Genomic DNA, 26429 nt, shown 5'->3' with positions numbered 1-26429 from the left:
AAATGGGCATGGCACATGGGAAATTAGTTTACCCAAATTCCCCAGCATCACAACACAACCCACAAGCTCTCAGAAACTGACATTGTGGTGCAGGTGTTTGGGGAGACCACTGAAGAACAGGTATTACTCAATATTATAAGCCATGAAATCACAAAGAACAAAGAAACATGACAGCAGTTAAAACGTTGCCATACAAATTTTATTATATAACATTTCATGACAAAATACTGCCAGAAACTAAATTCTCATTAGATGTACTTCGCACTACTCCCTCTCGCCCTTTCAATTTGATCCAGTCTTAATTGCAACGCTCAAAGTCGAAAACATTAAACACGATCCTCCATTACCAGATCCCGAATCTCACTGCCTCCACAAGTTTCTGTAAAATCACTAGAGTTTATCTCCTAACGCGTTAGTTTGCACATTCTTTTTTTAATCACAAAGAAAAGGGGAAGGAAATTATATAATAGAAACAAAATAATAATTTTGGATTTTGTATCCCTCTCCTGGCTGCTAAAATAAAATGGTTTAAATAAATTGGGTTTTTGTTAAGGCTCAGATGTTCACATGTTATTGAATCCCATCATTCCCTTCATGTTGCCGGCCGCCCCTTGTTGGAACTGCCTCATCATAGACTGGAGTCCAGCCATGCCACCTGCAAAAGAGAAACTCAGCTCAGTGTCATCTGCATTCATATCACAACCGTTCTAGGATTGTGTGTCTCAAGCACGGACCCAGGGATCAGCCAACCCAACCTGAACCATCATGCTTCTGATGAAAAATGACACTAGGTAAGAGCTTTGTGACACTTGTAGACAACTATAGTTGGTTGTGAGGCTCTGTGTCCAACCTACCCATATGGTGAAGAACCCTTGGATCCATCATCTTAGCCATCTGCTGATTCAGCTTCGCCATCTGAGAGGGGTTGACGTTCTTGGACATGTCTCCACCTGCAAATGGTAAATATTTGCACATTAAAAAACGCCTGCTTAGCAGATTGGGGGTGGGGGAAATTAAAATACTTGAGCAAAAAGGTATGCAAGTTCTTGGAATGAAACTTCTCAGAATATGGAGTTCTTCCCTGTATGGTTACTGTCTGATAGTCCAACTGCATGTAAACATTAGGAATTCCACATAACAAGGAATATAAAAAATGAATGTTTCAAGCATCTTCTCAAATATGCAAAAATAAGGAAATACACAAACAAGGAAATGCTTTCTATTCTTTTCTTAGTTCTTACCAAGAAAGCTATCACACTTTGCAGCCAGGGTGAAGTCACAGTCATTCCAGTGCAAACATGTACCAGTCTCTGTGGGACCACACTTTCCCCCCTAGGGAATTATTGCACTTTGATCCCCGATATTTGAAAGCCTGTTTGCACTGTAAGGCTCTCTGGATAAGACTGTGCTAAATGCCAGTAGAGCCAAGCATGGCACCCAAACCATTAATAGAGCTGGAAATGTCAGTGTGACCATAAGGCTTATGCTGCTTCCATGGCTCATTAAGCGAAGAGAACGTAATGATTTCTATCGCAAACCTTTAAGGCTCCTCACATACTATAAACAACCACGTATAACCGCTTTGCTTATGCTTATATATCACAGCACTCTCATCTTGATTCATGCTTACTGCAGTGTTACTTCGTATTCTATATCTATGCCCTTTTCCCCCCACTGTTTTTTCATTACTATTTTTAAAATTACCTTTGAACAGGCCCTTGATGCCGCCCATCTTCTTCACCATCTGGGCGAATTTGGTGTACTGAGTCAGCAGCTCTTGTACATCCCTGGTCGCGACCCCCGACCCTCGGGCCACTCTCTGGATTCTGTTGGGTTGTTTGCTAAAAAGCTTAGCGCCATCTTTGTTGTCCAGTTCTTCGGGGGTGGGAACAAAGAAAGAAAAAAAAAAAAAGTATGTCAAACTTAAAGCAAACTAGTACATAAATCTAAAATGAAACACCTGGGATTATTCACATTTCCACTAAAATATAATAATAATGACTCTGATGATTATCATCATCATGGTCCTGGTTGTTCTAATAAGGACAGAATATATTAGGTCCATGCATAAATCTTAAACTGGTCAAAAGGGGCATGTCCAGTACATACAACCAAACACATTCCCCAGACTTAAATTGTAGTACTTTGACAATGACCCATGAGCTTATTCTTACAAAGAATACTTCTTATTCTTACTACAATAATTACAAAAAACTGCAAGGTCCAACTGGATGCCAAGTCGTACAGTGAATGCTGATTGGTAATGTTCAACTACCAAAAAACAACTAACCTCAGGGAGTCACTTAAGAATGACTCCCTTTGCCAGCTGAGGCAAACAATGGTTCAGGGCTGTACCTTGGTCGTTCATGCTGTCCATGATGGTCATGAGCTTCTTAAGCCTTGCCATGGACTCCTGCTCATTTCCTTTGCTCATGAAGTCTGTCCCAAAGCCTGGGATCATCCCCTTAAGACAGCAGGATGAAGAGGAGTCACCCAGTGAGATTCATCGTTTAAGGCTCAGGCACACATTTCAAACCCTGTCGGACCATCCACAGCATGACCACCCACAACTGAAGAAGAAATGTGTGCATTTTTACCTTTCAGTCATGTGGACTGTGCTGCAATGTATCTATTTAGCCCAACTTTAGATGCAGCATCACATTCTGGTTTGTGTGCTAGAGGTTTGCATTCCTTACAAATGCAATAGTGCTCCACTGTGCAGCCCTACTAATACAGTTTTTCAAATCTGTCGTTAAAGACAAGCATGGCTTTGTTCACCAATGTTTTCTTTCTGTAATCTATGAAGACATTTTCCTTTAAAGGAAAGTACTCATCCCATTGTTTGAATGGACTCCTATGAATATCTCGCTTGTAAGAATAAAACCTCCAGGAACAAATGCTTTTCTTATGCGTGGGTTGCACTGTGTGGGTGTGTACACATTCACACAGCTCAGGCCTATATGGAATTTGTATTATCAGATTATCACCAGCAGTGTGAGCAGATTAGCACCTCACAATGTTATGAACGGATGAAACTTGGCTAAATTACTTAAGGTGTGACTAGTCTGCTAAGACTTTAGTTACGGTCATACAGTCATGTGCTCAGCGTAGTGCCACTTTTACTAGCCTATTGGGCTCGTCCTTACCATTATCTGGCTGAAAGGGCCCATCTTCATGATGTTCTGGAACTGTTCATACATGTCTCTCAGGGTGAACTGGCCTGGGATGGTGAAGGGAGTGAAGAGAGTACAGTTGAAGGCAAAGAAAAAACAAGGCAGTCAATTTACTGGTGGGAGTATTGAGTCAGCAGGTCATTGCAACTTGTTTTTTGGGAGTTCTCAGTGCCACCATGACACTGTTGAGCACCGCAAACAAAAAAACATGTCAGCTCACACTTCCCGTTCAGCTGATCATTAGCACTGCCGACAGCCAGGTTTGGCATTTCACAGGAAAACCACAAGCAGAGTCTAATACTGGTCTGTTGCCAGACCCGCTGTTCTCGTCAGCCGAATTCTCTTCAGCACAATGTTTGTATTTTTGGTAAGATTTGTTAAGTAATTAAAGGCTGTCCTCACCATGTTTTAGCTTGTCAATCAGCTCTTCGTTGTCATCCAGTTTCAGCTCGTTCACCTTGTCAATCAAACCTTCAATGTCTCCCATGCCTAACAAAAAAAAAAAAAAAAAAAAAAAAAAAAAAAGTGAATCTAATTTTCTACACACAGTGTTCTTCACAAAATAAAGAACAAACTCCAACATCCAGACACTTGTGTCAAAAGGTGCACCCATTCTACGGTAGAACGGGTACTCCCATTGATACCCCATCAACTGTTTTTTAAAAAGTGCTAGAATGTGTTATGAATTTACTTAAAATCTCAAGTTTTATAGAAAAGAAATTCTGATGGATGATGAGGACGAGGAGCTGGAACTGATGGAGAAACCTTTTTTTATACAATACAATACAAGATATCTGAAGTCATCATAAAATGTGGGCAGTGCTTGGCTCCACAAAATGAACAGTCGATACAAATGTCTTTTCCTTCCTTAAAAATGAGAACACTGTGCGCCAATTAAAAAAATTTAAAAAACCATGAGTTCCAGCGTGTTCATTGTATTCTCGAGCAGACTCCAAACGAGAACCCCTTGAAATGACGCAGGCAGACAATGTGTTAACCCAGGAGGACACTAAAATGATCATAGCCCCTTATGAACAGGCAGTTCATTTAGCCTCCAGGAGCTGGCTTAATGTATTACTAGCCTTAAGGACTATGGATGTAAAGTTGGACCAAGACTACTCACCCAGCAGCTTGCTAATGAAGGGCTGTGTCTTGAAGGGCTCAAAGTCATCAATGTGTTCTCCAGTACCAATGAATATGATGGGACTCTTGGTGGCAGCAACTCTGCACAAAAAGGGGATATTTTAGGTTACAATTTCAAAGATTCAAATCTCAAGCTGGAATAACAAGCATGTTTAAGGCTCAACAGTGCAAAATAAATCTTTGAAAAAAAAAAAAAACGGAGAGAAATTTTAACCAAGACATTATATGACTACTAATAAAAGGCAACAATGCCATCTGTTACTGGTATCCAACATGCAAATGGAACAACAAACTTGTTCTTCCAATCAAGTCATTTTTTTAAAACCAATAGTCGCACTCACCATTCCAAAATAGACAGCACAAAAATAGAAGATTCCCATTCCAATACTCTGTAGCATCTGAATGTGTGTACTTACGCACTAAGGGCACCGCCACCCTTGGCATGACCGTCCAACTTTGTGATGATCACAGACGCCACGTCCACCTTGTCTTTGAAAGCTTTGGCCTGGGATTCGCAAGCTTGACCAATGGAGGCGTCCATTACGTACACAATGTTGTCTGGTTGCTTCAAACAATAAAACAAACTATCAGACACATGTTACGCTTCCTGATCTAGATGTAACTGGTTATTTTGTTCAAGGCCTTGAACTCGAAACAAGGTATAGTGAGACTAAATACAATGGGTTTTCCCCACACACAACGTCTCACTTACCACAGCATTTGAAACCTGGAGCATCTCCTCAAAGAGGGAGTCCTCCTGTTTGTGTCGACCGCTGGTGTCAACGATGATTATTTCAAAGTTTTCGTTTTTGAATTTTTCGACACCTTCTGCAGCTATGATGACAGGGTCCATCTCTGTGTAGCTGTGGAAATTATAATAAGGAAATTAATAAATATAATGTGAAAGGATTTTCTTTATCAATTGATTTCAGTCATCGAACACAAGGTATGTCCCAAGGTAGAAACAGGGGCATAACACTCTAAAATGGATTGCAGAGCACACAACATTGCTTAATTGAATAACCTACCTCCCATAGAAGGGAATTCTGGCTTTTGTAGCATTTTGCTTCAGCTGATCAAAGGCACCTTAAAAACAAAACAAGAGTTGGCTACAACCACATTGTGCTTTAAAAAGGAAAATATGAATTAAGAGTATGAATTAATTTTGTTAAAGGACAGCATTACCAGCTCTGAATGTGTCTGCACATATTAAACATGTCTTCCAGCCTTTTCTTTGGTAGTAGTATGCCAGCTATAGAAATCAGGGAGAGAGAAATGTTACCACACAATTTAATTGTTAATCTATTTTTATATAAATATGCTTCCCCTCCATTTTTCACCCCAATTTGGACAAGAATGGTCACAGTACACCTCAGACAAGGTACACAGCACGTGTCAGCCACCACTTGTTACTGCACCAGTTTGAAAGTCATACTCTTACACGGAAGCAAGAAATAATAATTTTCACTTATTCAAATTTGATTCAAATTATTCTTGTAAACAAAGTGCTGAAATAAATACTGCTGCTACAGCCACACCTCCCCCCCCGACCCCCCACACCAAATAATTAAAATACACCCTACCCAGTACCTTATCAGTATCAACATCTGAAAAACCATCATAATCAGATTGTAATGAATAGTGAATTCAGAATTTATTTATGCTGCAAGTCCCAAAGGTCTCCATAGTTCTTGTCTGTGGGTTGCAGACCTGAATCAGCTTACCTTTGAACAGGTTGTGGTTTTCCCACTGCCTTGAAGCCCCACAAACATGATGACGTTATTCTTTCCTTTGGTGGGCGTCCAAGCCTTGACTCCTGGATCTACCAGCTGAGAGAGGCAAACACAAAAGCTCAATAATCACCCCACTGCCACCCCTGGAGCTACTGCTTGCACCTGCATGTGGTTCAATAGCAGGATCTTCAGTAGAGTACTTTACATGAAAACACAGTCCACATAACAGTTACGCTACCTGAACTCAATATCTTGGGTAGCAAGGGATGTGTGATATCTTCCCAATTATAGTGTGCTTCTGAGCATCATATACAGGTATTTCATAACAAGTCTGAGAAATTCACAAACGGGACAGTTTCTTTCCAGATCAGAGCAACTGTGTGTTAGGTACACAACTTTAAAAACAAAACTTAATATATGGTATCATAATAGGTGGTTCTGTATATTACATTTTGACTTTTATTAATAATTGACAACATTAAACAACATAAAAATTAATAGTTGCTCATTGATAGGATAAAATTAATAAAGAAAATAAATCATTTCAATACAAGCCTCCACACAGTTCCACAAAATCAGATTCAACAACCAGAACATGTGGATCAAATTATCAATGCAGACAAATAATTTGTAATAAAAATACATTTGTCTTAGAATTATGACCAAGTACCCTATAAATATTTTTTGGGAAAACAACAAGGATAGTATTGTTAGACAGAACCATGTAAACTGACCATAAATCTGTTTTGTGGGTCCTAAATACCTGGATTATTGTGTCCATAGAGTACACACCCAAATATTCTCTGGAATCAATTTCTAAAAATGCTATATACCCTCATAAATCCATTTAGATGAGTTAAATGCAAACAGCATGACAAAATGCTAATATTTTCAGAAAAAAAAATTGACAGCTCTTTAGGGAAAACCTAGGTCTCCCAAGAGTGAAAATCGCCACTGCACAAACCTTGACCAGCTCCTTGAAGACAGCGTGCTGGATCATTCTCCTCTTATTCAGGCCAGAGGCCATCTCTTCCAGGTCAATGGCTGCCCTGTGAAGAGAGCAAACCTCGATCAGGACCCAATGTTTTATTTTAGAGGCACCGCAGATGCGCCACTGACTACTTCAGGGCCGCACCTTCATCCCTAGGGTTCCCTGGTCTCAGGGTCCCATCAATACCAGCCACTATAATACATCCCGCCTTTTCTTAAACGTTTCCTACAACATAGACTTCTTTAGGAGAAATCCCCAACAAGTGTTGCTTTTTCACAATATAAAAACATAAAGGAACACCCATGCATTTGGTTTGCCATGAAGCGGTTAGCCATCACTAAATTGTACTGTATTGGCAACAACCTATTGGACCTCTCATGCAACACATAACATGGGAAAAGGCACATTTATCATGCACATACTTGACATTTTCTCGGAGCTGCTTCACCAGTTTGATGTTCACATCAGCTTCCAGCAAAGCAGCACACACCTCCTTCAGCATAGCATTTAAAACCTAGAAAATAAATGCAGAAACTATGACGTTAAATCAGAGAGCAATGTCAAGGTTGTGATCTACCTCCACAAACAGAACTCGAAAATTCTCAATTTCAGTGTTTCTCATAGATCTTAATCATAACATGCTGCCAATATCACAATTTCTTGTTTTATTTTATGACACACATCTCTAAAGCCAGCTATATGAGTAATTTGATGCATTCTTGTGTCAGTCTTTCAATATATCAATGAAAGCCCTAAATTGAAACGATCCATTTTAGTGGAAAAATATCTCACTTGACAACAGATGAGCAATCATGTTCGCCAGCCAGGAAGCTTACTTAAAAAAATTATAATAATAAATTGCAGGGGCTGATTGCTATCGAAATATTTCGCCGCACTAAGAGTAACTCGATTTAGAAAGCAATAACATCACAGGCTGTTACCTCTTCATTGATGATGGTGGCGTTGCTCAGCGATCGCAACGCCGAGGTTATTTTTCTTCCCAAGTCGGCTAAAACCATCTTGACTTCCTCTTCAACACCTGAAAGAAAAACACGCATACGTCATCAGTCAAAATTACCTAGTTAATGATGATGTAACGTAGCTAGCCAGTCTAGCTCAGTAATGTCAGCCAACTTCTTCAATTCACTTCAATTCTTACATAAGCGAAGGCTTTTACCTGTAATTTCACGTACCAGTCAATCAACTTGGGACCGTGTGGCCTTTGTGGCAACGACTGCAAGGATAATCTCTGACCTCAGTCCATACAGACAATGAGATGAAAAGAAACACGGAGTATCAACGCGCGTCGCCCGCACACTGGTGGCGTCCCCCGTCCCGTGGCTAGCTACAACGAAAAATACAGTACGTCAAATTCCGCAGATGTATACAGCCAATTAACCAAGAATATAGCCTTCCGTTTCTAAACAATTGAATATCTAGCCAACTACCAGGCTAACAAATTGAATTAAGACGACGGACAATTTGGCCTGATTGTGATTGCTATAACACGGAGTAGGCTACCTAACGTTAACTAGGTCAGAAAACTGTTCGCTGGCTAACTAACATTAGCTAACCAAACAGATGTTGACATCGTTCGTAGGCTAAAGATCCAGCTAGCTAGCCCCAGGCCCAATCACAACTTAAGACTGATCTTCTGTAAATATGTGCGACATTAATGCATCACCATAAGCATACATCCACGGAATGTCTCTGTCCGGTTAGGAAGTAAACAAATCGAAAAAATACTCGCGCGTCCCGTACCTTCAAGGAGCTTGTTAGCAATACTTCAGACTTTCGCTAGCCTCTTTAAAATATCACATTAGTGAACGTCACCAAAACCGAGAAATGTCCCAGGAACCAACTACTTTGTACTTCCGGCGGAGTAATGCTTGTCACTCCGCCCCGTCCTTCGCCATCCATTTCTCACTTAAAGGCAGATTTGTTTTAGCCTTCTTGTGTTTCTGTGTTTGATCCTGAGAATATGAGGAATCCATTTCACATAGTTTTATCGAGTTAAAATTATTTGCGTTTGCATTATCTCTCCTGGCTCAAAGACTACTGTCAAATTTGGCAGTGGAAAAAATTGTTGATGAAAGTAATGAAATTAATTAATGAAAGCTTGCAAACATGTTCGATAAAAATGATGGTGTAACTCCCGGATAATATGCGCTGATACATTTTGGTTTAGCGCTACAATACTATTATTTTTTAAGAGAGTATGGCTTTACTTTTATTTTGAAACATATCGCCCAGGCGGTTACCGGAAATTGTTTTATTGTTGCTTCACACTTCTGCTAAAATAAGCGACTGAAAGAAAAAACGCGTTGTTTAAAATGAGCGACATTAGTTTAATGATACTATCCTTAAACTGATTAATTCCGACAACTTTACAAGGTTTTAGAAGTTCAGGGCACAGGGTGTCCTAGGTGTAATTGGGCTGCTGTGTAGCTAACCCTAACTGGTTGATAAGTGCACCTTTCGTTATTGACATAAAATGAACTTTTCGGCTGCAAAAAATGAAATTGTGCACTTGCTGTCTCGGGTAGATGTTGGCGAACTTCCTAAATTGATTCAATGGATGAAAAACTCAGGTAAAATAACGTTAGTTCACCTTGACTAGGTCACTTCGCCAGCATTCTGACAATATGATTTCTGCAGAACCTGAACCGAGTCGACTGCCCAGCTACCTGAGGTAGTCGCACGTTTCTCGCACATGGCAGGAAGTGTGTTTTTCATTGCAATAGGCGAGTTGGCTAATTTGCAACAGTTCGCTACACAGTCAGGAATGGCATTGCATAAACGTGGAGTAGCTACTCTCCAAGCGTTTTGTACCTATTGCTAGCACAACGCAATGTAACATAACAATTAGTGCAATTTGTTTAGTTGCATCATATTTGACTGAGTTTAAGGCAGCGTCTGCGTGTGTTTGTTTGGAGGTGGACAGTTAGGATTTTGTTCAGACAACATTTATCTGTAGCCTACGTCATAAAGGATTGTGTAAATGGGGTTTTATTCATATGCATAATCATCAAAAAGGGAAGGCATTATCACTGTTTGACCCGACTTTGCCCTCTAGTAGCCAGCTTTGCATGCTACTTTCTGAAATAAATCCAATTAAACAGCATTTGGAAATCCTCACTATTTCTCCTCACACTGTTCCATGGTCTCTGGCATTTCATAGGCTTTTTATTTAAGCTACTTTCCTTACTTGGCAGATATCCAGTTTACCTAAAGTCAGTTGTGTGAACCATACCTCCTCATATGCATATAAAAAGCCAGGGTGCTCATCCACAGTGTGAACTTTGTTCTTTCCACCCCATGCAATAACAAAGTTGCATAAATAAGCATGAAAAACTGGCTCTTTAATCCACCTGTGTATTGTGATTGGCATTGAGAACCGACTCCCTTTCATCCAAAGAAGTGTATGTGCACAGATGCATTCTTCATGTCTGATAATGTGATCATGGTGGTTCACAAAACTCAACGTGCGGGTGCCTAATTGTAGGATTAGCTTGTATAAACCCTTCAGTGGCTCCACTGTTTTGTTTTCAGAAGAATTGGATGACTGGTTTATGGACAATGAGAAGGTTGTTCTCCAGAGCATTGCAGAAGACCTGAGAACTTGTCTCCCAGTAGAAGCAATGTTGCCTTCAGAATCCCTAGCCATAGAGAAGGTATGCATGTTTTTTCACTGGTATTCATGTGACTGCATGGTCCATATTGAATATTAGGTTGCAGAAGGACTGCAGTTACAGAGACAAAGTGCTAAGACCTGCACAAAAGATTTTTAAAAATGTAAAATAATTTGCATTTATTTTACAACTTTTTCTGGGTGAAACAATAAGGTGCAAACAATTATTTTGAAGAGCTCTAAAACTATTTTTAAAATAATTTTTTTAGACTTTATGGCAACTTCATGACTTCGTTTAACTGGTGATCCAGTGATAATGCATTTCTGCAGTGTGTGTACAGCACCACACTCGCTAAAAGTACTTTGGCACTCCCTATTCCCCAGGCCCAACAGGACTCCAAACCCACAGTGCATGTTGATGCCTTCCTGTACGACGAGGAGGCGGTCGATTTGCTGTGTGAGGAGGGCAAAATGAGCCGGGACTACTGCCTACTCTGCGGATCTCACAGAACTGCACCTCTCGGTAGGTTATCTCCAGCTCTCGCAAGCATAGTCGGAATAGAATGAGTATATTACATTACATTACACTCATTCAGCAGATGCTGCTATCCAGATCTGCTTACAGTGAAAGTGAATGTAAGTGCATTCCCCTGAGTTATCTTCGACAGTGCGAGACCTAGCCAACAAAAATTTGCAGACCAGCATTTAACACATCATTAAAACTAAATGTAAACTTTCTTATGCCAGCCTACAACTGTGACACAAATCATACTTTTCTCCAGCTAACATCCATATATACCCATGAATCAAGCGATAGCAATCCTAAAGCAGTTACGTCAGGAAAGAGTGCTAGGGGATGTGAACAGGAAGGGAGTTGATGTGCAGTCTGAAGATGTGGGTTACAGTTGTGTCAGAAGATGACCAGCAATCCTGTGACGCCATGGGAAGATCATTCCATTAATGGGGGATTGTTATAGACAAGCATTGTGACTAGGCATGAGACAAGCGACTATGGAGGGAGGAAATAGCCACATTTCCTGAGGTTACAGTGCAGTGAGAGCTCACCAGTATGTAAGGTTTGAAGATATACTGTAGGTATAGTGGAGCTGTTCCATTCACTGCCCTACAGGCTAGTACCAGGAGTTTAAACTAATGCAAGTTGTCACAGGTACCCAGGGAAGTGAAATGAGGAGGGATGTGAGGCTAGTTCACGTTAACTAGTGAGGAAGGAATTGTAGTAGCCCCAATGTGAGACTACCAGGGATCTGTCACATTCCCTTATGCAAAATGCAAAAAAAAAATTCAGCCAATTATAGAACGATGAGCACTTGACTTGTACAATAAAAAAATACAGCGACAGTCAACCACAGGACTCTCATTTGAATATAAATTGCATGCCATTGCTGTGTTTACTGTAATTCGGAAATTACAACATATTGAGTAAGCTACACATTCAGAAGTAGTACTGCAAAGAGTTAATTCAAAGTCCAAATACTACCTGTTATCCCACCTGAGTAAGCTTGCCAAACTCAAGTTCAGACATTGCAGATCCTGGCATTGTACTGCCCTGAACGGTACTACCTTCATTATTTCCACACTACACTGTTCTTAGGGTTCATCTCCCACTCTTTCTCTGCCTTGGAGCTTCGCTTCCTGTTCCAGAACGTTCTCCCAGATCTGTCAGGAAAAATGCTGGTGGACGTGGGCTCCCGGCTCGGGGCAGTACTCTATGGGGTAAGGTGCAGAGAGGGCCTCTTTCATGTTCACGGTGATCTCTCTGGCTGTTGTGTTTTTTGGTGACGTCAGAAGTCCTTAAGCACCTGGTCACAGTGTAGAGGAAATAATGTTTCAGAAAGCAGCTCAAATTTTTAGTTTTGTTGCAAATTATGGTTAAATGCAGAAGTTTTGGGACAGTGACAGAATTAAAATTTTTTTGGCTCGAAACACATTGGGCTTAAAATCAGTCAATGAATATGAGGCTCAAGTGCAGACTGTTAGCTTTAATTTGAGGGTATGTACATCCTTATCGGTTGATCTGGGTGGGAACTACAGCCCTTTTTATACATACATACTTCTGCAATAGACTAATTCCAAACAGAAGCCTTTTTTTGATAGCTTTTATTTTATGTTTTGCTTGTTTAACAACATCCACTTGGTTTATTAGACAGTAATGAATGTGAAACTAGACACCCGTTGTGTCTTCTCTTTTTGTTTACCTTTAAGCAAAGTGTTAGGGAGTATTACAGCAAAGCAGCCCTTTCATGATGACTGGAGCTAAATACAAAGTCACTGAGTTCTTGTGTTACAGGGCTGCCTATACAGCTCAGCAGCTCAACTGGTCGGGGTGGAGATCAGTGCCGAATTCGCCAACCTTCAGAGGATGGTTGTAGAGAAGTATGGCTTCACTGATCGAGTCCAGGTGTGGCCTTCTACCAAAACTCAACCGATTTTCTGTAATTGCTGTCAGCATCGGTCATTACATTTATTTCTTCCCTGATATTTATAACATAATTACAAAATTTTCTGTCGGGTTTCCTGCAGGTTATCCATGCAGATATCTGCACCCAGGCCTCCCTCCTTCAGAATGCTGATGTCATTGTCATGAACAATGTGTTTGAGTACTTCCTGGAATCCACTGAGCAAATGAGGTAGGAACAAGGGGCTCTCAAAATGAAGAGATTTGCTTCCTACCCTTGGTGCCGTTAATTCGTTAAACTTTAGCATATAATGCCATGTATCTGCAACCATATTGAATCAGTTTGGGATGAGCACTAAGACTGAAGACGTTTTGTTCCCTGATGAGATAGTGGCCTTTCCACTAAGCTTTGGCACTTCAGGTTGGTAGGAAGGTAGAGTGCTTCTATCAGTTTCTTCACAATCAAAACATACTCCAGGTTTCCCAGCTCATGAATATTCACGAGCCCATCGATGGAGTGCCATCACTGAACTTCTTGAATGTTGTGACTTCTCATTAGACCCAAGAAGGAATGGAGGGTACTGCATCCTATGTAAAATACATTTTCTGCCGGTTGCTAAAGTGTCACCAGTTTGCCTTGATTACAAATTTGACAACCATCAGGACTGACATATTAGCGATTAACAAAATGTGGTCAGACCAAATGCCTGTCTTTGTTCTCAGAGCTTGGCATTGCATCGGCCAAAATGTGAGGAAGAAAGGTGCATTACTGGTCACTGTACCGAGTGTACAGGAGGCTTTCTCTGCACTGCAGGGGATGAACGTAAGTACATGTAACTGCAGGACTGACAAAATCGGTTGCTTTTTGTCCAAATTCAGATGTGTTGTAATAAAGATATATTTCACTGCTGTCCCTATCTGGTGCTTACCTCCACATCACTTGCAAGCATATTGTTTCAAGTTAGTTTTGCACACAATGGAAATTCATTGTTGGTACAATGTTGCTTCAGAAAAAAGGTATGAAGTTTTATGGCCAGTGGCAGGCATCTCATTAAAACAATGTTGTATCTTTAGACAGGGTCTCTACTGTTATGTGAAATTGTGTAGCATAGGTATTTCTGTATATTGTGTGCAAACTTTTAACATGTGTCCTGTTCTTGTTAGGGGGTGATAGACATCAACCAGTGGCTGGAGGAGGTGCCCCTGGGTTATGATGTCTACTTGGGGAAGGACACTGACCCTGAATCCTTTAAACAGATCCATCTCTACAAGGTCCTGTGATATTGGGCAGGAACACAAGCGTGATCTAAACTTTCACTGGATGGGATGAAAAGACTGGAGTGGAGTTTTTGGACTGCAATATGCAGGAGATGGTTAATAATGAGGGACAGCCCTTTGTGTGTTGCTGAGGACAGTGCATCACGTTGCAGTAGTGTATGGATCCGGGCGTTCTTGGTCAGTTGTATGAGCAGGAATGGCAGTGTAAAAGGCAATGTTCATCATTTGCCGTCTTCCACACGGATGCATTCTGCATAGAGTCCTGTATGACAGGTTAACCAAGAGTTTATCACATCTTATTATTAGTTTTGTCATTTATGTCATTTCTGTGGCATAGTTTGACCGGAAAGTAGTCTGGCCAAACGGTATACCATAGCCACAAAGCGTATGGTTGGATAAATGAACAGCAAGCACTTAACTGTGTACCGTTTGTTAAACATCAGTGTACCAACACACAGGTAGGCATGTTTGCAACAGGCAAAACCCAAGTACTCTTCACTGTTTTGTCTGTAACAAAATGCTGCCTGTGCAAGATTTGAAGTTCTTGTTACGGTTTAATAAAAAAAATAATTTTGAACACAGGTATCCTTTACTGTTTTATGTATATTTTTGAACAAAGAAAACATACCAAAAATGTATTTGCTCATTTTTCAAATATGGTCCTATGGTTCCACGCAATGGGCCATGCATGTGTAATTTGACCTATTTGTTTATTGCTATTTACAACAACAAAAAAACAGTGAATGTCATCGGTGTATTACAATTTAAAATATCAAACTTTGTCAGACACAGTATAGAGAAATGAGATGCAGCAAGTCAGAGAATGAGTGACATTCAATGCATCTACAGCCATTTCAGAAATATAATTATGAGATAATAAGCTTTATTTAAATGTGAAAACATTTAATTCAAGTATTTAAACGTTGTCCAAATTAAACGACAGTCAGTTTACCAGTAATGTGCCTGTTGTGGTCTGTTTCTGTGGGAATAATAACAAATCTCTGTCTTCCCAGATGTGGACAAAACCCAGGGGGCCTTCTAGGATGCATTTTCTGAAATCTCTTGTCCTAATAGGCTTATGCAGAGTCAACAAATTAATACATTAAAAAAACAAAGAGCAAAACCTTTTTTTTTTTTTTTGCTAGGTATGATGTTTACTCTCAAGTTTAAAACCACAATCTAAAGTTATGCCATTTAGCAAAAGAACCTCTTTTCTTCTAACCATTTAAGGCAGTCAGAGCATTATTTTTGTCCATACCACGAAGACATAGATTTTGTAAATAACTAGGGTATTTTGATATGAAGTAAAATTTATAAACAACCTTCACTTTAGTGTCAGATCCTCTGCAGAGAAAAGGAAATTATCTTTTACTGTATGGACCCAAAATAGAGAAAGGCAGGTTATAGTCATAAACTTTATTATCAAGGGGATAACATTTCCTGTGTTACTTATGCATCAATAAAATGAACAGAAATCGTACGAATATATAAGAGCTTTGATGTTTTATTTTTGCCGGATTCACATTACTGCAATTTACTTATGTAGTATACTAGAATATTAAATTAACCTGGATCCTGCCTGATTCTTTTTATGAATGATATGTGTTTACAAACAAAAACACATATTTGGTGAATTTCCTCTGGTTTTGTTTTGCCTGAGACAAGGCTTTTCATTGAATAGCTGTTGTAGTTTCATACTGAAATATTACCATAATTCCAACCTATCTACAACTACCTTTTTCCATCCCTTTCGACTTTCAACACTCAGAAATTCTTGATATTTCTATGCTGCTACATTCTGGCTGCTTCCTTCTGCTCAAATCTTTTGAAATCAGAGTCATCTGAAGACGGGACGGGATGTGGTTATCAGTCTCCTGCCCCTTTCCTTTGAGCCTCTCTCTTGCATGTTCTATCATAACAGGAAGTGAGAGGGACGGGGGCGGGGGCTAATTGAGCAGGAAGTACCCCCCGCTCACTTGCCATCAGCTCCACTGAATCACGGCAGCCAGGCAGCTGCGAACGTGTCTGTGTCATGCCTCATCTTGACAGCAGGGCAGTATATTTTCCATGACTGTAATGGCGGCGGTGGAGGGGGGGGGGGGGGGGAGGGGGCACCTCACACAAAGACTAGAGCATCTGGAGGATGAAGCACGTGGCCTGCTGCTCCCTCCTCCCTCCCCTGAGGGATTTGTTTCCTCGGTTACAAAGTCTTCAATGAAGTAGACAAAGGAACAAATGAAGGTCATGTTTCAGTCCTTCAGAAAAGTTGGGTGATAGTTAATTAAATTAGTGACCAGGCGATTAAATATATGTAAGATTTATATCATTTTACAGGCAATGCTAGGGACTTAACTAAGAAAAATGGCCCCATGCTGCATATAAAGTAATTTTATGCCACAGGTTATATTGTGCACATGCTCTTTGTATTTTGTAGATTACACATTTTCTGTTATTCACCCTATACATAGAGGACTATCATTGATCAGCACAAGTTCTTGGTCTTGTGTTCATTCCACACAAGAACTTGTGTGAAAGCCTCTTGAGTAAAAGAGCTTTAATTAGACTGGAACCTTAATGGTCACAGGACACCCTCATTAAAGGCTTAACGAGCTGAGTCATTTTGCCAGGCCACACCAAAGAAAGACTCCACCTTGTGACTACCAAAGGAAGTGCAGTTCTGATTTATTTTCAGTCGTAAGCAAATGCAGCTTATTCTGACTGAGTGTTATCGCTGGTTTCTGCCCTTAAGAAAGCAATTCAGTTTTTCATCAGTCCAATTTAAAATCATCTGTATCACGTACAGTAACAGTACCAAATCACTTGCAAATTAATTTAGTCCTGATGGAAGCTTCACAATATTTGCTTTTTCGCAACCCAGTTAAATTGAATTTGATCAGTGGTTAAACATATTCTTGGAAAACATTAAAACTATTTTAATCACTCTTCATATGTAACATTAAAAAGTTTCACAGAATGAGTCATAAACTAGGTATTAACAGCAGCTTCAAAAGACTTTGGAGTCTTAAAGATTTGAAGACTATCTTGATTTCTCTGTAGCTCCCATAGGGTAGCTCCATATCCTACACCAGGTTCAGGTGTTTAGCTAAACCTAACGCAAGATCCCTTTCTGGTAATACCTACCCATTTTATGCCAGTAGTGCATGAGACCCCATCTTAACCCACCACCCTCCCTTCTCTTCTTGTGCAAGGCCCCACTCAACATACCTTTTCCTGTCCTCACAAGTGACCCAGCTGAGGTAGTGATCAGTGAAGGCATCGGGAAAAGGAGGTTAAAAATAATCACTCGGGGGCACACTCACCCACCCAGCCCAATTTGGCTGTGCCATTTACGTTTGAAACGGCAACCAATGGTTCAGCAACGTCATGTCTGGCTAATAGAAGAGAAGGGAGCCAAGTTAAGAATTTAAATACAGGGCTCCAGCGCAGCTCGGTCAGTAAAAGCGCTGACTTCAAACTATAGACGTTACTTTCATGTGCTACATCATAACTAAAATCGAGGGGAGAGGCTTTTACGACCATGTACATTTTGTACCCTTATTAAACGGACGTACGTTAAAAAGTACAGAATAATTTTTCAAAAATTACAGGGATCACTTCCTGTTTATCTTAAATATATCCATTATTTCTGCTTAGTATGTTCTCAATTGGCCCAGATAGATTTGCAGCATACACGCATGTATATCACCCCATTATTCTTCAAAAAAAAAAAAAATTCAGTCTAAATCTTACATCTGGTGCATGTAATGAAAAGTAGATATAAAACTGATATTTATGTTTTTTTCTAATTGTGAATAAACACAATATTTGTGAATAAACAACGTTTATTTGTACAGCCCCTGCTGCTTAAAAACACTGAAATATTTAAATGCATTGTTGCATCCAAAGTACAGCATCAATCCTGTTAACTACAGAAGTCAGCTGGCAGATGTGTGTGTACATGAACTGTAAATATGAACCGAGGGCACAAGAAAAAAACGCCTCAATTTAGCTGCGTAATGGGTGCTTTGCATTAGAATTGGGAAACCAGATTTTCCCAGAGTTCTAAACAACATAGATGTTGTATTTCCAGTGGTCGAGTTTATGCAGGATTCTGCATTCTCTATGCAGAAAGAGCCCAAACCCAAGAAAAAAGATACACCGCATTCTATAAAAGCGGATATTCCAAAGTATTTAAGCTTACAGCAGACAAGGGTGCTGGCCTGGACTTGAACATTTTTAATATCGTTAGCCTGTGTGGCAAAAAAAATGTGTTTATTCACCTGCTTCAGTTACGAGTGTTATGAACAACATGCATTTGTTGTCTTGTCCGTTGGTACATTGTTGCAAAAACATCTATATTTATCCAAACGCAAGTGAATTCGTGTAAAATGCCGATCTTAAAATGCCCTGCATTCCATAGGCTTGCGCAACCACTGATTTCTGAGCGATCAACAAACATTCCTTGCAATTTTGCTTGACTAGAGAGCTACGTACATTTCTAGTAAAACGGACTATTCACTGTAAAATAACTTTGCTGGTTCATATCGTTTTCATCAAACTTCTTCCTATATAGCTAGCTGTCGAAGCTAGTGGTAAGTCTTTAGCTAGCAAAAAAAAATCAGTGGGTAAGTACCAAGCTACATGTAATCAATAACTCCAAAGGACTGGTGGCTATCTCCAGATGCTGCTTGATAGCATTTAAGCATATAAATTTAAGAAAGTTACCTAGCTGAAATTCCTGGTAAAATGCAACACAACTCACCTGTGTGATAAAGAACGCATTCCAGCCCCCAGTCAGCCAGATGAGAACTGCTCATGTGGAGGGGCCATTACATTTGCATTTCCTAACTGCAGGCAGAAAGTTATTACAATGCAGAATTCAGAATAGTAGTTCATTGTTTTTTTCTACTAAATGGAACAAAATCCCTATTATATAGGCATCGGCCAATCACTAAATGCAGAATGTAATCTCATTGATGGAGGCAAAAAAGCAATAGTTTCATTAAGATAAGATTCATATTTATTGAAACAGCAGAGCACTCAAAACCAAGGGAAAATATTTTGCTGGAACACAGGAAAAAAGGCTGAATTTCAGAACCTAGCATAAAAAAACATATCAATTGTTCCTTGAGTGTATTCAAATGTCCCTTTAGGAAGCAGCTCTTAGTACTCTTCTCCTTCTTCGTCTCCGTCCATGCTGTCAGCACCCACCTCTTCGTAATCCTTCTCTAGGGCTGCCACATCTTCTCTGGCCTCTGAGAACTCTCCCTCCTCCATACCCTCGCCCACGTACCAGTGCACGAAAGCGCGCTTGGCGTACATCAGGTCGAACTTGTGGTCCAGGCGGGCCCAGGCCTCTGCCACGGCCGTGGTGTTGCTCAGCATGCACACTGCTCTCTGGACCTTGGCCAGATCTCCACCTGGCACCACGGTGGGGGGCTGGTAGTTAATGCCAACCTTGAAACCTGTGGGGCACCAGTCCACAAACTGGATGGTGCGTTTGGTCTTGATGGTGCCGATGGCAGCGTTGACGTCTTTGGGGACCACGTCACCGCGGTACAGCAGGCAGCAGGCCATGTACTTGCCGTGGCGGGGGTCGCATTTGACCATCTGGTTAGCTGGTTCGAAGCAGGCGTTGGTGATCTCTGCCACAGTTAACTGCTCGTGGTAGGCCTTCTCTGCAGAGATAACTGGAGCATATGTAGCAAGCGGGAAGTGAATTCGGGGGTAAGGGACCAAATTGGTTTGGAACTCTGTCAGATCGACATTGAGGGCACCGTCAAATCGGAGGGAGGCAGTGATGGAAGATACTATCTGGCTAATGAGCCTGTTAAGGTTGCTGTACGTGGGGCGCTCGACATCAAGGTTTCTACGGCAAATGTCATAGATGGCCTCATTGTCAACCATAAAGGCACAGTCAGAGTGCTCTAGGGTGGTGTGGGTGGTCAAGATGGAATTGTAGGGCTCCACCACAGCTGTGGACACCTGGGGAGCTGGGTAGATGGCGAACTCCAGCTTGGATTTCTTGCCATAGTCAACAGACAGGCGTTCCATCAGCAGGGAGGTGAAACCAGAGCCAGTACCACCTCCAAAGCTGTGGAAGACCAGGAAGCCCTGGAGGCCTGTGCACTGGTCAGCCTAGTGGGAGAAGTCACAGAGAAGAAGACCTTAGTTCACTGAATACACAGTCTACAAATGATCAGTAAATACAGATATACAAGTTTGTAGAATATCTATAGTTATTATTACGTTATAACCAATTGACTTAAAATGCAAATCGTTCTATTCAATTAATTTAAAGATCATGAAAGTGTTAATCATCATGTAAGTGATAAGTATACTCAGTTACCATAAGAGGCATGAAATACTGTTTATAAGACATTGTGCCTGTTTTTTAAAAAATGCCACAAAAGCAAAACACGCATGTGCACAGCAAGATAGAAGGCAACATATTAGAACTTCATAACAGTGCCTTTCTATACAACAAGGGCAATTTTATGTTGAAAGTTATTTTGCAACCGTGTACATCATGACAATGGAACTGCTTGGTGTTGCCTAACTGGACCTGAGATCACATGATTCAAGATGATGCAGCAATCCATCAGTGCTGTCTGTGTAGCACCAGCAAAATCACTACCCTTGATCACTATTTTAAAGTAAAACATCACTGTTACTGTATAAGCAGCGAGCTAATGCCTCAATACAGTAGCTTGCTGGATGCTGTGTTTTCCCCCAATGGCAGCTGCATCAATTTATATTGCCCTGCATTTTCTTCTACACAAACTCAAATATTTTCCTTTTCCCAACACTTTTGATAGGCTTTTCAAAACATTGGGCCTTGTGCAGGCCCATCTCCATTTAACAAACAGTTTAGTAAACTATACATTATTTTCCAGACATGCTGGACTGTCTTTGTGTGTGCTTCCCATTGACTACTCAGACTATGTCAATATGCTCAACCGCTGCAGTTAAGACACCCACCAGTTTGCGAATCCTGTCAAGCACCAGGTCAATGATCTCTTTGCCGATTGTGTAGTGCCCACGAGCGTAGTTGTTAGCAGCATCCTCTTTGCCAGTAATGAGCTGCTCAGGATGGAACAGCTGCCGGTAGGTCCCAGCACGCACCTCATCTAAGGAGATGGAAAGAAAGGAGGTGGGAAAATGTACCCAAGACCAGAGTTAAGAGAGAACAACTGAAATGCAAGATAAACTCGAAACTTACCAATTACAGTAGGCTCTAGATCGACAAACACAGCCCTGGGGACGTGCTTGCCCGCTCCAGTCTCGCTGAAGAACGTATTGAAGGAGTCATCCCCTCCTCCAATGGTCTTGTCACTGGGCATCTGCCCGTCTGGTTGTATGCCGTGCTCTAGGCAGTACAGCTCCCAGCAGGCATTGCCAATTTGGACACCAGCCTGGCCCACGTGGATGGAAATGCACTCACGCTATAAGACAACAGAGGTCAAATCAAGAAATTACTTCAGGTAGGTTTTCATTGTAGTCCATGTTCAAACTGATGTTCATGGGGGCTACGTAGAGCAACATAATCCTGATCTCAAAGCGTAGTTCTGTGTAGATTACCATTTTGGTGTTTGTTCTCTCTGTTAGTTTGTTCATATTAAATTTTCTTTTTGGAGGCAGGCAAAATGGATAGGTGGGGAGAAGTTAATCAAGTAAGTAAGGTGTTACTTTCAGTATGCTGGCCTGATGCGATGAAAAATGTATATCTTTTTTCAATTGCAAAGTGCCTATTCGCCTATTTAGTCAGGGTTTCAGTCGGTTGTGATAACAGTTTCAGAACAATCTGGTACCATGGTGATTTTCACACTTTCTCGGTTTTATGTGCTATTTGCACAAGAGGCATTGAAGAAACACAATGAGCAAAGTATTAAATATGTCCGTTCTGTATTCTTGGAGAAATATGCGTTTTAAATTCATCGTCCTATTTTCAACCGGTTGAGAAAGTTGTCATTTTGCTACGTCATTAATACAGTAACCACTCCCATTTCCACGCCCCGTAAAGAAATCTGACAGGACACACCGTCCTGCTGTTCAGACAATGCAAATATTTGACTAACGTTAGGTTCACTTAAATTAGAGTGCCTTTAGATTATTTCTGGTTATATTCATTTAGCTAGCTAGCTAACGTTAGCTAGCTAGGAGGTTTGCTTTCATAAGGCAATGTTATCGATAACGTTAGCTTGCTAGTTTGCTTTTATGAGGACGTTATAGTTGTGCTTTTATCTTAACTTGGCTAGCTAGATTATCATTATTATAAGTTTATCATTAGATATAAGTCAACGTCCTTACCTTAGCTATCTACCGATACTTGATATACTAGCCCTACTAAGCTAGCTAGCTTGTGAAAATTCAGTCTCCCAAAGAGAGCGCATATCATGGGGGTAGCTATGGTAACGGGGCACGGTCTGTCAATCATAGCTAACTGACAGTTCTCATTACCACGCCCAGACGGTTCGGGTGAATTTTTATCGTGGGAAATTTAGGCTTAGAAAAATACGTTTTAAAGTACATTGAAATGACTGAAGAATAAAAAAATTATGCACATTTGTTTTGTTGTTGCCTGAAGACAACTGGGAAGTGTCACGTTCAACCACCATGGTACTCCTTTAAGCTGTAGGCTACATGCCGACCCATGTCTGTGTGAGTAAATTCCAACTGTTAAGCTGTACATGCCGACCCATGTTTGTGTGAGCCCAACTTGCAAACTGCAGTCATAAGCACCTGATATTACATACTTGTCTGTACTCTCTCAAATCAACAGCAGTGGCTGCAATGGGAATTGCAACATGACCATGACCATGGGCATTCCAAATTGGGAGGGGGGTAGAAAAATTACAGATAGGCTACTCTTATTAAGTGGTTTATTAAGGGCATCCCTAATTATATTAGATTGCATACCCATACATTTTTCTTTTTTAACAGACTGTCTAATGACATTAGTCTATAGTTTCACATGAAAATAAACAATCCACAGTCTGCAAACTTGATTTAGACATCTCATGCACCATCTAATAGCCGATTTTGCAATGATGCTGCAATGAATTACACGTGATGGCATACTTAACCTTTTTTTAAAAAAATATGATCGTGCACAAAAATGTTTGCAAATATGAGCATGAACTCAGATATGGCTCCATCCTTTTTTGCTTTTGAGCTAACATTAAGAGCTCGGGTTGGGTATGTAGCATAGTAAAAATTATGGTGAAAATCTACACGTGGACTGGCATGCTTGGCACATTGCAGCGATCCGGTACTTCGTGCTAACAAAATGAAACCAGTCTCCTTCGCCTTCAACACAATATAAATTAACGCCATTATTTTTCTAAGGCTGGCTGGCTAACTTGCAAGCTATACTGCAAAAAAGGCTTAGTTTTGGCTTAATTCGTTTTTACATTTTTATCAATCATTATTACAGCTTTAATCGTTGGAAAATGCTTAGCTAGTTAATCTCACAATTGACGTATTGATATGATTACGTTCCCTATCAGTTTCAACCATGCCTAACGTAAGTTTGTAGGCCAAGGGCGGTCATTGCCAGAGGTGGTTGGTTGGACACGTGCGATCTGCCTAACAATGGCAGTTTTCACAAATCAGTTGACACTTCCATTTGTTAGTTAACATAACTTACTTAAATAACTCAGAAATTTGACCTTTTGTCCTTTTACTTGCAAGGACTGGTTTTATGTTTAGGTCCAGTTTATTTATGCGACGAAAACATAAAAGGATGTCGTTTTAAGTCTTGTTGGCTTGCTTTATAGCTAATTAGCTGTTACCTACCTTGCTAAATCTAGCTTTAACGTTAAATCTTTCATCAGTGGTTTTTAGACAGAATTCCGTTAACCCTTTTTTTTAACCCTAATTTAATTTAAACTACTATCGTATTGGTATTATACTTACCATACTGAAGCTGATTTTTTAAAAGACAACAAGTGTACAGTATATTACTATCTTGAATTTTAATTACTCTCAAATTTAGATACGTAAGAGTCTCTTGCTTATATAATGGTTGGGGACCGAACTGCCTCTTCAGCTAGACTCTTCTCAGTGAAAGAAAGGCGGCTATTTCGTTATCCGTTAGGTAGCCAGGGTTCATAACTTGAACAATGTCCACCTCTCTCATTGGTTAATTTAAACTTCAAAATGAGCTAATGGCTATGTAAGGTTCTAAAATGCAGCCGATTTTTCTTTCATTCGCTACGGAGAAGCGAATCATTTGATTGGTTAATAGTGTCACGTGTTTTAAAAATTGTTCAAGATTACTGCCAGAAAAACTAGAATGGTTTTAAAGCAGCAGGCAACAACGGTTACAACCTAGTTAGACAGTAAATCAGGTCATTGTAAATTTAGCATATAGGAGTAATGATTGACTTTTAATATTTGTTATTACGTTAGTTAGTCAGTCTGACGTGTCTAAAAACCAGAAGAATTGGACATATTTAAAATATTTTAGCTAAACATAGCACCCCGCTTTACATTACGTCTACTAATCGGCAAGCAATACGAAAACGTCTTTTTAATAAAAGAAAGAACAGAGCAGACTTGCTGAATATCCACGTAAATTCAGTGAAACGTTTAACAACATAGTTATTCATATTCATAATTATAATGAGTTATTCACCTAAAGTTTAGATGAATCATGCTTTCTTTACCATCTATATAAACCATTATGGGGTTTTCTCTGTGTTACTCTTGAGATTAGATCATATTTTCAGATTATTGCAAAATTAAGACATGTACAGTAACTAAGACTTTGACCAGTAGGCTAATCAAAATGAATTGATTGAACCATGAAGTAAAGCCAACAACAGACAGCCAATTCAATTCAATATGGAGGAACCACAATTTTATTTTGATGAGTCAAATATTAGATCACTTTTCAAACTGGTATTAAACGGGATAGACAATTCACTATATAACACAAAAACTGATGACAAAAGGGGCTTCATGTTGAAGACTACATTCATTTCTACTGGTTCAATTCCTAAAGCATGTTTCAGTCTTGCTTCAGAAGTGCCATATGGGAGCCCAAGAACATGCCCGGGGAACGCAAATAAAATTAATTTCCTTTTTTGTGACTGGTGTAATGCCATGACAATCTAGTTTCATGACAGACTATAATTCTTTGGAGAAGTATCACAATCCATATTTGACCTACTAATCAAATTTAATCATTAATACATTGTAGCCTAATGTTATATTTTGAATCTATAGGTGAAAAGAACATTATTTAAACCCTGGAAAACATGTGTCCCTTTCTTCTTTTTTACATTTTGTCCAGTATATGATATGGGTATAAATTAATTTTACTTAAATTAGTATATTGGCCTTTAAAACTAAATTTTGTTCCCTTCATGCCCTAAAATATGTTTCTTACAAACCTTTTGGACACATTTGAATAATAACTTTTGGAGGGAATATTTAAACATTCCCATTTGTGAGATTACGCACAACCGCTCAAGGTCCTCAAGTCCATTGAGCCATATAAATGAGATTTAAACCTGAACTTGGTAATTGCAGTTGGTCCAGAAAGTCCGGGTGACGTGAGAGTAGAAAATAATGCAGAAGCAATAGTACCAACAGGGAGAAGATAAATCAATGTGGGAAGGTTGGCATTGAATGAGAAGGTAATTGTTAATCTGCAGACAGAGAATATAAAATCGGAAAGAGATCTCTGAATTAGGGTATTTTTTTTATTACAAGAGTGTTTGATTGAAACAAAGCAATACTACATTTAAATATCCACACAATTCATCAGAAGATGCCCATAACATAGGACAAGAATACAAGGGTCAAGATAGGTTTGAATGCTTTTTTTCCAGCTCTCTTCCAGATTAAATCCCACAGATTGATAATGTGGGTCTGGGTGAAAGGAGGCCTTCAATTAAAATTACTCTGCCACTCATAAAGAGATGATACACTAATAAATCTATAATTATTATAGAATAATATTAATCTATATTATCTATATTAATCTATAATTATTAATTATTGTTTCCCCCTTGAGCCTGGTTCCTTCCAAGGTTTCTTCCCATCTGCCACAGGG

The 26429-nt window shown here is 39.9% G+C and overlaps 3 protein-coding genes across 8 annotated transcripts; 1 reads left to right on the top strand and 2 right to left on the bottom strand.

Moving 5' to 3' along the window:
* Positions 1–177: 177 nt before the first annotated feature.
* On the bottom strand, positions 178–8951 carry srp54 (signal recognition particle 54). 4 transcript variants are annotated; one of them, XM_035407906.1, is made up of 17 exons: positions 8802–8951; positions 8218–8385; positions 7982–8079; positions 7463–7554; positions 7014–7098; positions 6041–6145; positions 5502–5568; positions 5345–5402; positions 5029–5179; positions 4733–4881; positions 4297–4397; positions 3576–3662; positions 3147–3220; positions 2356–2464; positions 1705–1875; positions 855–950; positions 178–655 (listed from the first exon to the last, which is right to left on the bottom strand). In XM_035407906.1, the coding sequence occupies exons 3-17, from the start codon at positions 8057–8059 to the stop codon at positions 564–566; spliced, it is 1515 nt and encodes a 504-aa protein (XP_035263797.1). In that variant the 5' UTR covers positions 8060–8079; positions 8218–8385; positions 8802–8951; the 3' UTR covers positions 178–563. The 4 variants fall into 4 exon arrangements, with proteins under 4 accessions (XP_035263797.1, XP_035263806.1, XP_035263826.1 ...); XM_035407915.1 differs by having other exon boundaries at positions 8234–8385; XM_035407935.1 differs by having other exon boundaries at positions 8218–8381; positions 8802–8909.
* Positions 8952–9086: 135 nt separating this feature from the next.
* Positions 9087–15323, top strand: zgc:109986 (uncharacterized protein LOC553566 homolog). 3 transcript variants are annotated; one of them, XM_035407955.1, is made up of 8 exons: positions 9087–9631; positions 10596–10714; positions 11056–11194; positions 12284–12405; positions 12980–13090; positions 13213–13319; positions 13811–13910; positions 14252–15323. In XM_035407955.1, the coding sequence occupies exons 1-8, from the start codon at positions 9535–9537 to the stop codon at positions 14366–14368; spliced, it is 912 nt and encodes a 303-aa protein (XP_035263846.1). In that variant the 5' UTR covers positions 9087–9534; the 3' UTR covers positions 14369–15323. The 3 variants fall into 3 exon arrangements, with proteins under 3 accessions (XP_035263846.1, XP_035263838.1, XP_035263853.1); XM_035407947.1 differs by having other exon boundaries at positions 9088–9631; positions 10593–10714; XM_035407962.1 differs by having other exon boundaries at positions 9602–9732; positions 10593–10714.
* A 4039-nt stretch (positions 15324–19362) lies between these two features.
* Positions 19363–24506, bottom strand: LOC118221918 (tubulin alpha-1C chain-like). Its single transcript, XM_035407361.1, has 4 exons — positions 24284–24506; positions 21588–21810; positions 21347–21495; positions 19363–20503 (listed from the first exon to the last, which is right to left on the bottom strand). The coding sequence occupies exons 1-4, from the start codon at positions 24284–24286 to the stop codon at positions 19529–19531; spliced, it is 1350 nt and encodes a 449-aa protein (XP_035263252.1). The 5' UTR covers positions 24287–24506; the 3' UTR covers positions 19363–19528.
* Between the last annotated feature and the right edge of the window lie 1923 nt (positions 24507–26429).

Source organism: Anguilla anguilla, chromosome 1 (assembly GCF_013347855.1).
Source record: "Anguilla anguilla isolate fAngAng1 chromosome 1, fAngAng1.pri, whole genome shotgun sequence".
In the NCBI taxonomy this organism is placed as follows: domain Eukaryota; kingdom Metazoa; phylum Chordata; class Actinopteri; order Anguilliformes; family Anguillidae; genus Anguilla; species Anguilla anguilla.
The sequence above is the reverse complement of the archived record's forward strand: the minus strand, read 5'-3'. Positions and strand labels throughout refer to the sequence as shown.

Coding starts and splice junctions, on each gene's coding strand:
- srp54 (XM_035407906.1), bottom strand. CDS start 8,059: ATGGTTTTAGCCGACTTGGGAAGAAAAATAACCTCGGCGTTGCGATCG. Junction 4,398..4,732: donor GGTGGCGGTGCCCTTAGTGC/GTAAGTACACAC, acceptor CTTTTTGTGCAG/AGTTGCTGCCACCAAGAGTC. Junction 656..854: donor AAGGGTTCTTCACCATATGG/GTAGGTTGGACA, acceptor TCTCTTTTGCAG/GTGGCATGGCTGGACTCCAG.
- zgc:109986 (XM_035407947.1), top strand. CDS start 9,535: ATGAACTTTTCGGCTGCAAAAAATGAAATTGTGCACTTGCTGTCTCGG. Junction 11,195..12,283: donor TCACAGAACTGCACCTCTCG/GTAGGTTATCTC, acceptor CACTGTTCTTAG/GGTTCATCTCCCACTCTTTC. Junction 13,911..14,251: donor CTGCACTGCAGGGGATGAAC/GTAAGTACATGT, acceptor TGTTCTTGTTAG/GGGGTGATAGACATCAACCA.
- LOC118221918 (XM_035407361.1), bottom strand. Junction 21,496..21,587: donor TCTAGAGCCTACTGTAATTG/GTAAGTTTCGAG, acceptor CCATCTCCTTAG/ATGAGGTGCGTGCTGGGACC. Junction 20,504..21,346: donor TTGACAGGATTCGCAAACTG/GTGGGTGTCTTA, acceptor TTCTCCCACTAG/GCTGACCAGTGCACAGGCCT.